The 17,365-nt window shown below is 41.9% G+C and overlaps 1 protein-coding gene across 1 annotated transcript; it reads left to right on the forward strand.

The window, feature by feature from the left end:
• The first annotated feature begins 1,710 nt into the window (after positions 1 to 1,710).
• gap43 (growth associated protein 43) lies at positions 1,711 to 14,870 on the forward strand. The gene is made up of 3 exons (XM_047392258.1): positions 1,711 to 1,997; positions 10,117 to 10,723; positions 13,615 to 14,870. The coding sequence occupies exons 1-3, from the start codon at positions 1,968 to 1,970 to the stop codon at positions 13,692 to 13,694; spliced, it is 717 nt and encodes a 238-aa protein (XP_047248214.1). The 5' UTR covers positions 1,711 to 1,967; the 3' UTR covers positions 13,695 to 14,870.
• Positions 14,871 to 17,365: the final 2,495 nt, after the last annotated feature.

The following is a 17,365-nucleotide window of genomic DNA, read 5'->3' on the forward strand; positions in this document are numbered from 1 at the left end:
TGTAAAAATTCACTTGTGCTTTACTCGTATGACATCTGATGTCATTCTGAACAGGGAAGCAGTTTTTCCTTTTCCATTGCTCTTCTGTGAATGAAGCCACAAACATTCTTTAATGTGCCTCTTTAAATAAGTGTTTTTGCGTGTTTCTCTCGGGAACTTTATTTGATGTGCAGCTCCTTTTTCATATTTTAGTTCTCTCAACAAACCAGGGCAGAGCATCGTCCATTTTCGTTTTCAAAGCACATATCTAACATTTATTGCAGCGGAGCAGCTTTGTAAAAGGGTCCCTGAACTGGCAGCTATTCAGCATGAATGTGCATAAATATGCGGAGGTAAAAGCTTGTGTCACTGTGCCTGCTACATACCATGATTACATCAAGTGATGATGTAGTGCTGCCAAGTAACGGTGTTAGGTTTTGAATGTGTGACAGCAGTGACCACCCGGAAGGGGGCAGCTTGGTGGTGCCAGTTGATAATTTCTTTTCTTTCAGAAATACCTTCTGGTTTTTCCCTTCTCCTTTTTTGCCACACCTTCCATCCCTCTTCCCTTCTTTCCACCTGTTTTGCTATCCTCATTGTGTCTCTGTATCTTCTGCTGAAGCCTGTTGGTGTCGGAGCGGGGGTGGGGACAGCTCTGACACCACTGTGTGTCTCTGTGTGCGTGTGTGTGTGGATGCTTGTGTGTGTTAGTTATGAAATACAAATACAGTGTGTGGGTGTTTGCATGAGACTGCGCCTGTAAGCCTCACTCTAAGCTAATGGTTCCAATAGGGGGAAGTGCTTGCCCAGTGCCTGCTCATTAAACCAGACTGTGTGCAAAGGTGGACACAAGAGAAGGAGAAAAAAGAGAGAGAGAGAGTGAGAGAGAAAGGCAGTTTGCCTCGCCTGTCTGCCACACCCGGCCTTCTTGCTTCCTCCTTCTGCCATCATTCCTCCCTCTTCTTCCTTCTCTCCATCTCCTCTGCTTTTCTAGTGTGGTGTTTCCATGAGAACAGAGAGCGCTGAGTATAGAGGGAGAGAGAGAGAGAGAGAGGTGTGTGTGTGTGTGTGTGTGTGTGTGTGTGTGTGTGTGTGTGTGTGTGTGTGTGTGTGTGGAGGGAAGGAGGGTGGGTGGTTTTGGTGATGTGGGTGACGTGTCCTAAAAGCACAGAGCGTGCATGTGTATATGTATATATGTGTGTGTCTGCATGCATCAGTGTTCATTGCTGCTATCTTTCATACAAACGTCTATGTTGGCAGGTGATGCTCCCTGGCTGTGCCAGAAAACACCCTTTTGGCATTTCCCTGGAGATTTGGGCTCTGCACATCCAAGCCTATAATCTGACACACGGAGAGCTTTCTCAATCTGAGAGGTAGGCAAGATCCCCATCCAACCCCACCCCCCATTTTGGAACCAAATAAAAAGAAAAGAGACACCTCCTCGTCTATGTATGTGTGAAAAAGGCTTGGAAGTAGTGCAAAAGTGAAATTAAGCTGAATACATTTAAACTGGTTAAGCTAATCCTGGCTGGAGGTGTCCACTCACTTATCAAAGGGGGCTGCCTCTTTGGGTGGGGCTGCAGCTTTAGCTGGAGCTAGGCTGAAAGGGAGGAGGAAGAGGAGGGTGAGAAGATGTAGAAGAGAGGAGTGCTGATCTGAAAGTGATGGTGGAGGAGGAGGAGGAGAGAGGGGAAGGGAGGGGCTTTAAAGGCTTGGCTTGTAGGCATTGTCAGGCAGTGAGTAAGAGAGAGAAAAGAGTTGCACCCAGGCAGACCAAGTGAGGAGCGTGTGTGTGCAAACTGGGATGAATAAATGCACTGGAAGGCTTAGCTGGTGATACAGCCAGAGAGAGAGAAAGAGAGAACGAGTGTGTGTGTGTGCACGAAAGTGAGTGAGAGAGAGAGAGGGTGAGACAGAAGAAGTGAAAGGGAAGGAAAAAGGGAAGAAAGAAGCATAGAAGAGAAAGGGAGGATACTACAACTCCAACTATGCTGTGCTGCATAAGAAGAACCAAACCGGTAAAGTGCACCGCTTTGCTTTCTCCAGCATCTTCAGCATATTTTTTCCTATTGCTAAATGATTCATCTCATCTTTGAACTTTTGTCACGGGCTGCCTTGTAGTCAGATTAGGGGGCTTTGGGGGTGGGGTGTGGGAGATTAGAGGGAAGCATTGGGCTGATTTGGTGTGACTCTGGGCCTGACTTGTCTTTATAAAAATCTATCCACAAAGCCCCGACACACCTAGTTAATGTGATTATCCCGCATGAATGGATGCTACCACAATGTCTCTCAGACCTCACGCTGCTCCTGTAAGGAGGCAAAAGCCTGGAACATGATCTTGGCCAGCTGGTTCTTATTGATTGAACTCTTGGAGAAAAAAAGTTAATGATTATTGGGAGGCACTTTGTTGATTATTGTAAAAGCTGAAAAACTCTCCTAAACTCAGAATCCACCAGTCTTAAGGATGTTTCATATTATTTAAACCAACCAACTGTGATCTCTTCATTGATTCCCTAAATGACGGGTGTTAGTGTCTTTTGTAATCAGGTTATCTTAAGCAGTAGTTGGTGACAGGGAAAAGAAAATTTCCACAGCGAGGAAGAAAATGGGTGGGGTACGGATTGAGTTAGCTGGCACCATCATGTCAGTGGCCTCCTGGGAATACAATGGGAATAAATGAGTATAAACTGATTATCACAGCCCTCCAGCTTTTTACAAGTGGATGCAGTCAGTGGAGGGGTTGTGTGAAGAGAGTGCTTGTTTAAAAGGGTGTTAAAGAGTGCTTTATGAAAACCAGAGTTCAGTCTCAGTGGTGGAGAATAATAAAACAAGAGAAGGAGGTAGCTCTCAATATTTTAATTCTCTGTGTGATTTCAGAGAAGCTCATGGTGCTACCTCAGATGGATTGGGATTTTATCAGACTCATAACGCGCTGGATTCTGATGGCCCTTGATTGCTTCTTAAATGTCAGCCCACATGAGTCATATTAGCTCTGGCAAGGAGGGAGGAGAGAGAGTGATAGAGCTAAGGCTGCTTAAGAGACATGCAAGAGGATGCATGGAGAGATGCAGGCAGGCGGGAGCATGGCTGCAGCACATGTAGGTGATCTGGGGTAAAGGATGCGAAAGGAATGCAAAAAACAAATTGAAAAAGGATGCATGCTGGAAAGTAGGGAGAGGCAGGGATGTTGCAAAGGTGATTAAAAAGGAGAATGAAGAGGAAAGAAAGTGGTGGCTGCAGCCGGCAGGAGATAAGAGGTGGAGCAGGTGAGCGAGCGCAAAGGTGAGTAAGATCAAAGTGGGGGAGGAAGCGTGATAGAATAAAAAGCCGGCATGCATGCTGCACACTGCAGCCATGTGGGTGAGGCTGCACACCTCACCGCCGGGGAGGGATATCTTCCTGGGCAATAAGCACTTATCCTCATCTTCTGGCTTGTACGAATAAATGAATCTAGACACTTTCTGTGCTGCTCATAGATGGATGAGCAAAAAGCATGGTTTTCTCCCTGACAGCATGGCAGTGCTGGACTCCTGTCTTTGTGGGCCACGAAGTGCTGCTGCAACACTTTTTTAGTGAGTGGCTGCTAGCACCTACTTTAGAAGTCCCCTGCTGCCCCAAATTATGTCTGTGTCTTTTTTAGTGCATGCATTCCAGTTGGATAAATTTAAACATTTCTCCAACTTCTTCTCAATCTTTTAGCTAATGTTATAATTTCTCACCATCACTGGCTCTACTCAAACCCCATTTGCACTCTTTTGCACACGGATCTTCAATTTTATCTCCAGACCAGTTTTTTCATCAGAGACATCAAATTTAAGACCTTTTCTGTTACCTGACAAATAATTATTCCTATTCCCTTTTAGCTGCTCATGCACTCTAACTATAAGCATGAACCCACTGTCCATGCTCCTCCGCCATCTAGCCCCCACCTCTCATGTCCAGCCCTCTCTCTCCTCTTCTCCAGCATCCCTCTCCATCTTTATCCTCGGCCCCCTATGAGATCAGCGCTGATTGCAGAGCCTTTGTTCAGGCAGAGTGCCGGTGTAATTCAATTAAAGCCTGCTCCGGAGGACGTAACGAGGCTAGCATATGGCTGTTAGTGGTTGTTGCAAAGCATCTCTTCCTGGACCATGGTGAGAATAAAGATAGAAAAAGATAAAGAAACGTTACATCCTCATGAATTCACCATCATGGGAGAGGCTGAGAGAGAGACGGTGAGTGGGGACTGTGGCAGCCACCACCTGAGCTGAACCCCCCTCCTACTTCTCTCTCCTCATCTGCAGGAGACAGCCGGCTAACAGGGTGTGGTGCTCCGCTGTGCCCGTGTGTGCGTGCAAGACTAAGAGAGAGACGGAGATTGAGTATGAGTGGGTGGCAGTTTGCTCACCGAGAAGAGTGAAAGACAAGAGATAGAGAACAAGGAGTAGTTGCAGACTGCAGCCTTTGCGCTTTGGTGTCTGGATGCTTCTTGGAGACAAGCAGATAGATATTCAAATCTTGTGGAGGTTTTCGGAGAGGGTGCGCTGCGCTGAGGCTTAGATCACCTGTGTAACAAAAGTTGGAGGAGTATATATGCTCTGGATGAATGCCTTTTTGCTTTTTAGTTTGGTCTTTAAATCATCAATTTTAGTGTGGAGGCATTTTCCACCGTTATACTAAACAGGGTTTTGTAAAAATAATAAAACCTCTGCACCTATTGGCTTTGTGACTAAAGAGTTTCTGCAAAGCAATGCTGTGCAACACCATCATTGTGAATGCAAGAATTGCTCCTAATCTTTCCCCAAGTGTATTTGACGTAAGGCTGTCCAATGTTTATTTTAAGATCTTCTATGTTAGTATGGACATCCATTAGCCTGCGCTGTTGCTCTATGGTTATTCAGGTAGCATCATCTTCACCACTTCCCTCCCTACCCCCTCCTTTCCCCCCTCCTGAAACAAGTCCCTAATGGCATTCTCAGGGAGGCAGTGGGAAGGTGGCAAATTGTATCCCCACTAGGGGGGATGGTGATGTGTAGTGGCTATGGATGAAGCCGGTAATGCTATTGGCTGCGTGGGGTGTGGTTCTCCAGACAGCCGGCGGACAGGCAAAGACAGAGGTGGACTGCAGCTGCTGGGGTAGGATTTGATAGACACATTTAGGCAGCAGATGATGTTATGAAGACATTTAGAAGACAGCTATTCATTACAAACATAACAGAGGTTTCTTATGTAGGATTCTGTAGGACGAGAGTCCTTGTTGGTCTACAACAACCGTGGTGTTCTACACACCACCTCACACTCAACTCCTTTTAATTGCAATCATAACTGAGAGTGTTTGCCTTCGTGTGGCATTTCACCTTTTATTGGTTACACTTATACTGTATCTATGGCAACCAAAGTGGGTGTGCACAAGACAGGAAACTGACAGTTGATTTTTGAGTAATTTGATCAAGGATTCGAGCATTCAAGAAACTTTTGATGTCATACAGCTCACATTTACATGTTAAGGTACGAAATTTGGACTCAGGTCCCGATTAAGAAGCCTAATACCTAAAGTAAAAAGAAAACTAAGTTTAACATACAAAGCTAAATATAACAATAAAATGGCCAAATATATATCAGCAGGATATATATAAGCAAGATAATGCAAATATCTTGCCTCAATGGAAATAAATTGAGGGAGAGAATGAGCAAGCAATAAGTCTTTGTTTAAACAGAGCACACCTTGTGGTGTGCTTTACATGAGGGATGTGTCGCTGTATTTATGAATGAAAATGAGCGCCGCAGTGGGACGGACTGGAAGAGCACCCGCAGGAAGATTCCTATGTGACCGGGCCTCAATTAACACCTCTTTAAGAAGCTTTATAAAGGATTTGCAATTATGTTTCTGATGAGAGAAAATGGCATTTTCCACATATTGCAGCCAAGAAAGCAGAGCATTAACCATTGCTAGCCTGCATATTGCAGCTCAATGAGCTTGACATGACAAGTCTAAAGACCAGAAGAATATGACGCCGCAGCACCTTTGAAGGGTGTCGTGCAGACATAATGCTGTTGATTAAACCGATGATGTGAAGGGGATGTTGCTTCCCGCTCTCATACACTGATATGAGATCACTCAGCAGTCTGCTGGTATTTTATTACATTTCCACTCATCTCTAAAGTAAATGACATTGCCTCTGTTCCAGCAGTGATGTCATACCCCCTCACAAACTTCTCTATATTCCAAAACACCCTCATCAATCGCTTTCTCTGTCCGCCTGACTCACTGAATGTAGCGGGTAAGTAATTTGGTTTAGAGTTAAGTGCTCAGGTCAAGTTTTTTGGCAATTTCGAGCTCCTATGAGATCAGACCTATAAAAGCCTCTGGAGGCCTGCATATTATTAAGAGGAGAGGGCCAGGCGACGCAGCTTTGACTGTCTCCATGCCATTCGTCCTAATGAAAGGACTTATTCTCAAATTTATTGCAACATCTAATACCCAATCAGCAAATGTTTCCAGTCCATTTTTAAGGGAAGTTCTGTTAAAAAGTTATAGGCAATTATTATCTTCCAAGCAGCTGATAGTTGTCTTGTTTAGTGTAAATCCATACAGGCTAATCCTGAAGTCTAAAGCTAGTCCTAGAGGTGATGACACCAAACCATTACTGTCTAACTACAACCTCAAAAAAGTTATATTGTGGTTTAAGCAAATGCTACATTTTGAACCTTGAAACTTTGTCAGAGTTGGGCAGTAAGTTACTCAGCAAATGGAGGTAGGAAGCAGTGCACCACTAACAATCCTCCTGTGGGAAACACATGCTGAGAAAATAATACGTAATGTGTTGTCATTAAAACAATACATAAAGTTATGTTAAAAGCAAAAATATTATAGTGGTTTACCTGAGCACTATTTTAGAGATTTTTGCACTGCCTTACATTTTTATCATGTTTTTACTCTGACTGGAAACTTAGCACAGGTAGCTTATTGGTGATGCACCACCTCCTGCTTCCATTTTCTGTGTAAATAATTACTGTATTGTTTGAAATTAACCCCCTCATGCAAATGTGATGAAGGTTTTCTTAGAATTCATTCACTAAGTGGTATTTGTATGAAGAGCCTTGAAGTCTGCTCAGGTCTTGGCACCTCTGCATGCGTACAGCTGTTAGCTTCAGGCCTAAATTACTCTATTTGCGTAGTAGAGTTAAGTTATTGATCCTTTTCTTTTTCCTGTGTTAAAATTTCATCAGGTTAAAATAGTTAAGGGCGATGGGTTGGTATGAAGCACAGGAAGGCCAGAGGTAGAATTTACTATCTGAGCCCATGGGAGAAAAGGTGAAAGGTGCACTGCTGCACTTTATTGCACTGACACACTGACCCTGAAGAGGACATGTTGGTTTAGGGCCCCTGGCTCTGACAATAAATCATACCGCACCAATGTGATTCCCTGGACAGGCAGCGTTTCAATTTGAGCCTCACATTACATGGAGTGACAGTAACAGAAGCAGAAGGAAACAAAGGTACAGTAGCAGCAGTGAAACTACAATTTCCACTCAATTTCTACATCATCCTGCTGCCTGTTGACACAGACTACAAACATGAATGCACACACATCCACAATAACCCTTAATCCCCCCACCACGCCCTGCAGCTGCATTGCAACCCCTCTGTAGCTTTTCTCAACTGCTCCTTCTTAATTTATGTGTGACCACTGGCCCACTCCCCCCAAGGGGTCAGATGCACACTGCCAATCAGGGTGACATGTAGTCTTTCAGAGCACAAACCAGCAGACATGGTTGTGATGAGTTAGCACTCTGGTTGTCAAGGTAACATTTGATGGTTGGGAGGGGTATGGTGGTGAATGCTGAGGAGATTCTTATGCAGGCAGCTCTTTCAGATGGGAAGGAGCAGCCATACACAGAAGAAAGAGATGGTTTTTACAGTTTTTAGGGAATCATTTGCAGAAACTGCACTTAGCACAAATGGATGTTGTGGGGAGGATCTCCATTCAAGCTCAGTTATTTGCTCAATGTATTTCAGCAGTATTACAAAGATGACAATATCAGCCTTCTACCCTGGTTAATCCATAACAATAAATACTCTAAGACGTTTGTCTTGCATTACATCCCAGTGTGTCTAATTCTTTATGTGGAGACTATCGACCTCCACACACATCTATTATCATCATATTTCACTACAACACTACAACATCTTCTAATATCATCACATAAAATGATACTGCAGATCCACTCTTGCTGAAGCTAGTAACTGGCTCCTGCTAAATAATTGTAAGGTGGAAGGAAAAAATGTCCCAACCATTTACATGCTGCTTGCTTTCCCCTTAACCTCTCTATCACTTAGCATAAATAAATTATTACAGTCTGCATGCTGCTGGACAGTTCTGTTGCTTAATTATGCTTATACACATTAATATAAGATGCACATTGTTTTCAGGTTATTGAATATTAACTTGTGAAAATTTTACATTGATTTATTTCCCTATTCATTTTTAATGTGTTGATTTATTTTGTTTGCCACTTTCAGTGCTCATCATTCATGCTTTTTATTTGATTTGGTTTGTTTTTATTAGATTTATATGACTCATAACACAACCCACTATTTGATGGACAGCTATGGATCCTGTTGCCCAAGGTAAAATCATTGAATCCTGGTTAATGTTACACTCAGCACTCTCCTGCTCCTAACTCTTTTCCTCATCTTGTTGTATGTCTCCTGAACCTGAACATGTCCTGACAACCACTCCTAGCTGTCATTCCTTTCCTATTGGTTAAATATATAGCTTCTACAGTACAGTGCAAAAGTCTTTAACCAACAAAGTGATTAAACTGAAATCAACTATACTGTCGTTCTATGTGAGGCCATTATTGTAAAGTTTTTCTTTGAGCATTGGCTTTTTTATTCATTTTCAGTCTAGGACAAGATTATTTTCATAATAATGATGGCTTATTAAACCAAATAACTTAATATGCAAAGGAAAGCTAATTTTGAACTGTCATTAGGGCCTTTATACCAGCAAAAACACAACTCATGAAAACCACATTTATTTAGTATGAAATGTTGGCAAGCCCATCTGCTCTCTCTATATATTTTATGCTAGTTTATTTTTTTGTGCTCCACTTGTCTGGTCAGACCAGTTAAAAACACAAGCTAGGTTCTACTCCATCCCGCTGTTGCAGACCTGCCTTGTATTTCCATAACATATTAAGATACCCTGCATATTGTAAATAACGCACCACCATTGCCTTTTTTTTAATGCATCATATGCAATGTGATCACCAGCTAAGCCAGGACTCCACAGATGATTTTTTTTCACTGGATGAGATATTCTGCAGTGTGAACAAACTTTGACATGCCATAAATATCCCACGTATTTGCCACTGCAACAGCATTGACACAAGTGCTACTCAAATGTCACAAAAATAAGTGCATCTCATGCAATGCAGTGCAGATGCTCAGTCTGCACTGATGAAGATTCCCTTATCCTGGCACGCTAAACATTTGAAGTGCCAACAACTGACAGCAGGCCAAGCTATTTTCTGATTAATAAAGTTAATAATTATATGGTCACTTGGGGCCACCCTCTTACTCTTTCATTCTTTTTCATTCTATAATTAAGTAGGAAAAAAAACTGTGATTTGGGGTAAAAGTAACGTACCCCATTCCAAAGCAGTGCCATACTGTGATTTTTACACCTTTCATCCCAATGCACATGCAATATAAAAAAATGAAGCAAAGATAAGGGAAGAGAAAATAGTGTGACAGCATCTTTAGCACTAGTTAAGTGAAAAAGCAACCAATTTCAAATGATAAGATTTTAATAAATTACATTCTGAAGAATGACTACAGAAGATCACTTTAGCAGGATACCAGAATCATACAATTTAAAAAAAAAGAAGTATGAATTGGTTAAAGACATTTTGCAGTAACTTTTTATGACTTCTGACCTCAGTTCATTACATTTGGACTATGTGTTATGAACAGCTTTAGAATGTCCAAATATAAGAATGCCAGCATGAAGTTTAGGGATTCTTTATCAATACTTTACTGAGAAAACAAAATACCTTCAACTAATTTTTAGTCCAGATCTAGCTTGTTTAATTTAACCCTGCACTATTGGTTACAGCTGTTGACCAGCATTAATGTGTGTTGCCTCCTAGGTGGAGAAAAATGAGGATGCAGACCAGAAGATTGAACAGGATGGCACCCCCAACAAGCCTGAAGACAAGGCCCACAAGGCTGCCACCAAAATACAGGCAAGTTTCCGTGGACACATAACTCGGAAAAAGATGAAAGATGGCGAAGAAGAAAAGGAAGGAGACAGTCCTGCTGCAGAAGAGGCAGCAGATGGTAAGGAGACAAAGATGGAGGGAGAAGAGGCACCTGCTAAGGAGGAAAATGCAGGGGAAGAGGTCAAAAAGGAGGTGGATGAGACAAACAAGGCCAAAACTCCAGGAGCAGACAAGCCAGCTAACTCTCCTGCAGGCACAGCAATGTCTCCCGTAGCAGCAGCCCCAGCTGTTGCTTCTCCCATGGATGCCACGGCCCCCTCTGAACCTCAGAAAGAAGAGCCGAAGGCTGAGGAGAAGCCCAAAGTGGTGGAAGCTCCAGCAGCAACACCCAAGAGTCCCACCACAGTTTCAGCCGAGGAGAAGAAGGAGGAGAAAAGTGAGGAAAAGAAGGAGGAGGCCAGAAAAACCGATGTGCCTGCTGCTGTCAGTCCGACAGCTGAAAAGGAGGAGCCTAACCAAACAAATGATAAAAAAGGTATGCAGATCACAGCAGAGCTCCATTTGGATGGGAACCTTTTCAAGCTGTCTAGTTGGACACATTTGTGTGCATATGTTTGCATTGGTACTCAGTTGAGAGAGTAAAGATACTTCCAGTCACTTTCAACAATATAGAAGCAATTACTTGGTGTAAAAATCTAATAAAGAGGAGTTGGTATTCTTTCACATAGCCTGCTTGGCAGACACCTCAGGACATAACTGATTGTTAAGTCTTTGGGCTTTAAAGATCTTTGGCAGTGCTCCACGATTCGCTGTTTAACACAGAAATGCAGCTCAATATTACATTAGACGGCCTTGTATCCCAGCCCTAACTTGAAGGAAACTCCATATTTAAGAGACAATGCTGCGAGAGAAATGTAGACTTGAAGAACAATTATCACTACGAATGATACACTGAATGATAGTGCTTTCCCGGGAGTAAACAGAGTGGTAATTAGGAGGCAGAGATTATTTGCTTTTCAAAGAGAATGTGGCTTGTCTGCTAAATCATGCAGATCTTATGAACATGTTACACAGCTTTATTCAAAGATGACAACAATAGTACACTTTAATGCCACTGCTGTCATGGATTTAAAATAAACAGCAAACATTGATGAACAGTGAATTTTTAGGCGTAAGTGTAAAAGTGAACAAAGAACAAAGTGTAAGTTCCAATAAGAGCAGAAACAACCCAAAGTCATGTAGCAGACTCGGAAGACACGCTCTTGACATGAACTGATATTTCTGGTCCAAGGACTCTCAGTCTGGGTCAGACAGGTGGGTAGTGGAGCATGCTCAGTGCGGAGTGTGTGGGGGTGTGAAGTAGTGAAGCACACAGACACACCAACCCGAGAACTACAAGGAAAGTAGGTCACCTATCTCCTTGTTGTCATAGTTACCACCTCAATGGGGATAGCTGGGCCTGCATGGAGAAGAGCAGCCATAACAGGTGCTCTGATTTAAATGAATGATTAATGATCCCTTACAGGTAACGGTCAGCACTGGGGAGGCATGTCATAAACAAGCGTTACCTGACAATGAACTGCTAATTAACTACCCACAGCATGCAGAAACCTGCTAGACTCACTGAACTGATTCAGAGTAAATTAACATTTATTACTGAATAACTTGGTAAGGTTTGCTAATGTACTGATCGCTGTATTTTAAGATGTGACTGAGTCATGTTCTCTGTAAGATGAAGGCCTGTGTCTGACACTTTTCATTCAAAATTGACTTTCATAGCACCACTATTACTTATTGAATAATCTGAAAATAATTTTGTATTCATTACAACTGGGAACCTTTGTAAAAGGTGTTAAAATATGTCTAAGATGACTGAAAAATGAGACAGACTACAGTTAAAAACTTGGAACCTGTTACTTAAAAATGTTTAGCTCCAGATCGTAGACATATCATTATGATTCTAGGTCTAAGCAGTGAGTTTTCATATCAAAATGTCACCGTTTTAGAGATTGGGATTCAGTGATGCTCCAAATATAATTGCAGACAACCAAGTGATTGGAGGTCTTACAATTACATATAATTTCAAAACTGCTATAAACAGTTAGTTGTCATCTGCATAGTGTGTTATATTAGTTCTCTGTCTTTATGAAAAGACCTATTGTCAGTTTTTTTCAAAGAAGTTAGTTTGAAATGAATGAAAAACACAAGTGGCAACATGTGGATTTTGTGAATTCAAATCCTAATCTAGCCATACCTGATTATTGAGCATTTTCTCACACACAACTGTTGCTTTTTTCAACAGTTTTCCATTGGTTCCAATGCTGCTGTGGATAATCTGGGGCCAAAGCCAGAGCAGTAGAGACCACAAGCGTTGGCTCAGGAAATTGGATGAAATAGTATTTGCTTCACACAATTTAGGCAGCCGTGGAGAAGTACATTCTTGAATCTGTCATGCTGGCTAACAAGCTAATTACCTCTTACCTGGAAGATCTGCTATGACTCACACTGTCTTGACTCACGCATTAGTGCAGGCATACGATCGGCCTGCTTTTCCCTGCACATCCTCACACACATACACTCACACACACTTATGCACTTCATCACCCCGGTCCCCATTGCCATGATGTCATCTGCTTTTTATAATAAAAAAGTATGAGATCATCTGGGTGTGACATCATCGCACAAAAAGCACTTCGCTAATAGGCTGTGTCTGGCCCAACTGGAGTAGATTTACTTATTAATACAGCCTTGACTGGAATTATATTATTATTGTTTTAGAAATGTTACTTGCAGAAGGAACAAAGAGAAAACTAATTAGGCAGAATGTAAAATCACCCCTAGCCCAGAAGCCTATTAAAAAAGGGGTTTCTGATGTGTCAAGGATTCTTATTCAACAGCAGCCACCTCTGGTTGTTTTTGTAACGCAGTCCCCCTGTAGGCATCACACACAATCGGATGTGGCAGGCCAAGATGCTGCTGTTAGCATTGTCATGTCAGTTCAAGGGCTTTTTGGGTCCATTAGGAGCCCTCTTCTCCTGCATTATTTACACACTCAGTGGGTTTTAGACATTAGCTTAGAGCTTCAAAATGATGTCCTCTTAGTTGAAAACACTGAATTATTCTGCATTTTTAAGTATTTTTTTAACAATGTTTTTCTAATAATTTTCTTTTTATACAGTGTTTCAACAGAGATTACATTTTAAAGCACGAAAAGTCACAACTAATATTTGAAGCACTTTTCAGGATCTCAAAAGCCCAATTTTGACCTCTATCAGTCTAGTCTAACTGTTGAAGGGTAAAATTAGCTTTTCTTCCCGTCTCCTCCAACTCACATTTCTATTTTCTCCTCCCTTTTTCTTGCTTTACTTTTCTTCCCTTTCTCTTTGCCCATTACCCACCCACCCATCTTCCCTCACTTTCCCACAGATGCTGCAGAGGAGTCTAAAGGGGAGGAGAATGCCCACCCAGATGGGGCTGCAGAGCCCTCCGAGTCCAAGGACGACTAAAGGCAAAGTCTTACCCACTGGAAATCAGAATTAAGAGAAAATGATGAATAACACAAAAATCTAAAAAGGTTGCTCTTTGCCTTCCCAATGTCGAGGGCAGTCAGTTTTTATTTGTTTGTCATTTTTTGTGTGGCAATGATTTTCTCATGTTGGGGGAGTTTCCAGCGTGAAGTTTTTTGGCTCAAGCTAATAGCGTGATGATGATGGTGATGTCTGTATTATTGAGTATGAAATATGATTATTACCTTCATGACGATAATAATGAGGATGATGTTGCAAAAGTTGAAAGCTTCATTTGTAGTGTCTATACTACTTAATATAAGTGAAACATCCCCGGATTGACTGCTTCCAGTTGAGCCACTCACACATTTAAAATGCATTGCCAATGCACCACGGTACATTTGCATTGTAATGCACTTTTTTAAAACCCATGTTGCAAAAACAAAACTTCGTTCTGCAAATCCATGCACAAAAGCAAGATAGTTTTGAAATGCAACTCCAGTTTTCAGCACCGCACAAGTGCATTGAGAACACAGCAACACATCAGATGGATACTAGAATGTTTATCTAAATGTGTGAGTTTTCCAGTTGGGCAGTTGTATTCCAAATCCAAAAATGAGACATTAAAATTACTGCTCTTTCTATTCAGCTTGAGTCACTCAAGCCTGGTTTACACCCCTTTTACAAACTATGTCAACCCACATTTACAGTAAAGGACCTGTTGCCATTAAATCCTATAATAAACTATAGAAAATTTCTAATGTATTGATGTAACTGGCTCTTATATATATTGACTTGTGTTCTGCCAAGCAAGGGTAAGAACAGTAGCATGAACCATGGAACCAGATGCATGATGGGAACTCTCCCTCTGAGAGGAACTTCTTAAGAACTTAAGAAGTGTGGCGGCTTCTTTTTGATGTCTTTGGTGTTGTTATGACAGTTTCTATGAATTGGAAAAAAAATTACTCTTGCACTGATGTTACTGAAAAAAGATACAAATTCTGAAAAGGAAAAATCAAAAGTACAAAATTCTTTTCCTATGTTCCAGTGAGTACAATGTCCAGTTTCAACCTTAACAAAGAGTTCAAACTTGTGGAAAAAATAATGAAAAAAAATAAAAAATGGTTTCAATGTCTGTTTTCAAAATAAAGCAAATGTGCCAATTACCATCCTAAACTGTTGAGTTTGTTTAAAGCTGAGTTGCCGTTGCTAATGGATGGAAACATTTAGGTGCATTTTTTCCCCTGTTGCTCGTTCTGTGACTTTAAGTAAAATTATGGACTAATTTACTGAAATGCATTTGCAACAACCCCTCCTTGAACCGCCACCTTAACATAGTGGAGGAGTTTGAGTGCTCGAAATGATCCTAGAGGCTATGCTGTCTGGGACTTAAATGCCCCTTGTAGGGTCTCCCATGGCAAACAGGCTCTAGGTGACAGGTCAGACTAAGGGCGGTTCAAGAATCCTTCATGAGGACTAGTAGATCGAGGCAAGTGACGTCGCCTGGTACGGCGGGGCTGGGGTCCCACCCTGGAGCCAGGCCTGGGGTCGGGACTCACCGGAGTGCGCCTAGTGGCCAGGTTGCTCCTCGCGGGACCCGGCCGGGCCAAGGCCGAACGAGAGACGCGAGGCTATCCCCCAGTGGGCCCACCACCTGCAGGGGGAACCGTGAGGGATCGGTGCAAAGAGGATTGGGCGGCGGATGAAGGTAGAGACCTCAGCGGCCCGATCCCCGAATGCTTAGGCTTAGGCATTTGCAACAATTCTCCAGAAGTTGGTTAACTGGGAAGGTCCCTATCCAATCCCAGATATCGGCATGGGGTCCTGATGAAAGCTTTGTTTTATGATCATTCAGTCTGTGATGGGCTGCACAGTTGGTATCACTATTGCCTTGCAGCAAGAAGGTCCTGGGTTCGAATTCCGGCCTTGGGTCTGTATGTATGGAGTTTGCATGTTCTCCCCGTGCCTGTGTTGGTTCTCTCCGGGTACTCCGGCTTCCTACCCCATTCCAAAAACATTGCTGTTAGGTTTATTGGTTTCTCTAAATTGCCCTAAGGTATGAGTGGGTGTGTGCATGGTTGTTTGTCCTGTGTGTCCCTATTGCCCTGCGATGGAGCAGCGACCTGTTGAGGGTGTACCCTGCTTCTTGCCCATTGACCATTGGAGATAGGCACTGGCTGCCATTCAAGGACAGACAATGGATGGATGGAGGAATGGATGAGTGCTGGATGAAACAGATCTTCTGATACCTGTTGCTGATATATGATTTTGTCAACTGTACCCTGCAAGCCGTATGTTAGCATCTTGTGACATGCTCTGTCAGGGGAGATATGCAGAAAGCAGCTGAAACACTAGGTATTTCAATTCAATGACGTATGATGCAAAACTTTAAGTTTATGAAACAGGAGAACGTATTTTCTATAAATTTTGCCCATACAGGATTAACTGAAAATGCACCAAAATATACAATAAGCTGAATTGTCAATACGTTTTTTAGTTAACATGCAAGTGTTAGCTTAGCACATGAGTTTTCTCATATATCTTCAGAAACAAATGATGAAGCTTAATGTATTGTCAGAATATTATTGTAAGTTTCTTAACTTTTTGGAACAGTATATTGATGTTATGATTTGGGGTTGTTTGGTTTCTGGGTTTTTGTTGGTCTTATTCACAGTTCAAGTATTGAATCATGTTTCTGTTTATTTTCATGGTTATGCTTTTGTTTTGTCGTCTTGTTCATGTTTTGTCTAGTTTGGTTTTCAGATCTGGTTATGCTTTTGCTTCATGTTTTTCTAGTTTGTGTTCAAGAGTCTCTGTTTTGCTCCAGCCACATTTTGTTCTGTTAATTAAGTTTATTCGGTTCACCTGCTCCAAGTTAATCTGTCTCCTTGCTCCACCTGGTTTTCACTCCATATATACACACCTGTTCAGTTAGTCATGGCAGAAACATTTCTCATGCTCATGTCTTGTTCTCAGATCATCTCTTGTTTTTTGCTCATGCCATGCCTGTATCGCCTGCCCATTTGTTGTTTTGTTCCTGCCTCCTGCTGTGAGTGAGTTTTTTTGTTATTAAACCTTTTTTCACTTACCATCACGCTGCCTGCTCGTCTGCATTCTGGGGTCCTATATCTCGCAAACCATAACAATTGAGACTGAATTGCAGAAACAGAAAATATCTGAGAGGATATCAGATAAGACAAGGAATGTTATAAGGTAAGTTAAGTGAAACACAATCACAATTCAATGTACACTCAGTAATGACTTTACAAGGCACAACTGTTCAAATACTTGTAATAACAAAGATAATGATTTAGGCAATCACATGGCAGCAGCTCAATGCATTTAGGCATGTAGATGTGGTGAAGATGACATGCTGACGTTCAAACTGAGCATCAGAAAGAGGAAGAAAGAAAATTTAAGTAACTTTGAATGAGATGTGATGTGAGATATGCCGGTCTGAGTATTTCAAAAACTGCTGATCTACTGGGATTTTACATGCAAAATTATTGCTTAAACAACAGGAGGATGGTCCAAAAAAGATACATTATTTTGTATGCGGACATTGCACAAAGTAAAATGTCTTGTTGATGTCTGAGGCTAGAGGAACATGGGATGATTAGTTTGAGATTAAATAAAGGCAACAGTTGCTCAAATAACCACTCATTAAAAGC

Source organism: Girardinichthys multiradiatus, chromosome 18, assembly GCF_021462225.1.
Source record: "Girardinichthys multiradiatus isolate DD_20200921_A chromosome 18, DD_fGirMul_XY1, whole genome shotgun sequence".
Lineage (NCBI taxonomy): Eukaryota > Metazoa > Chordata > Actinopteri > Cyprinodontiformes > Goodeidae > Girardinichthys > Girardinichthys multiradiatus.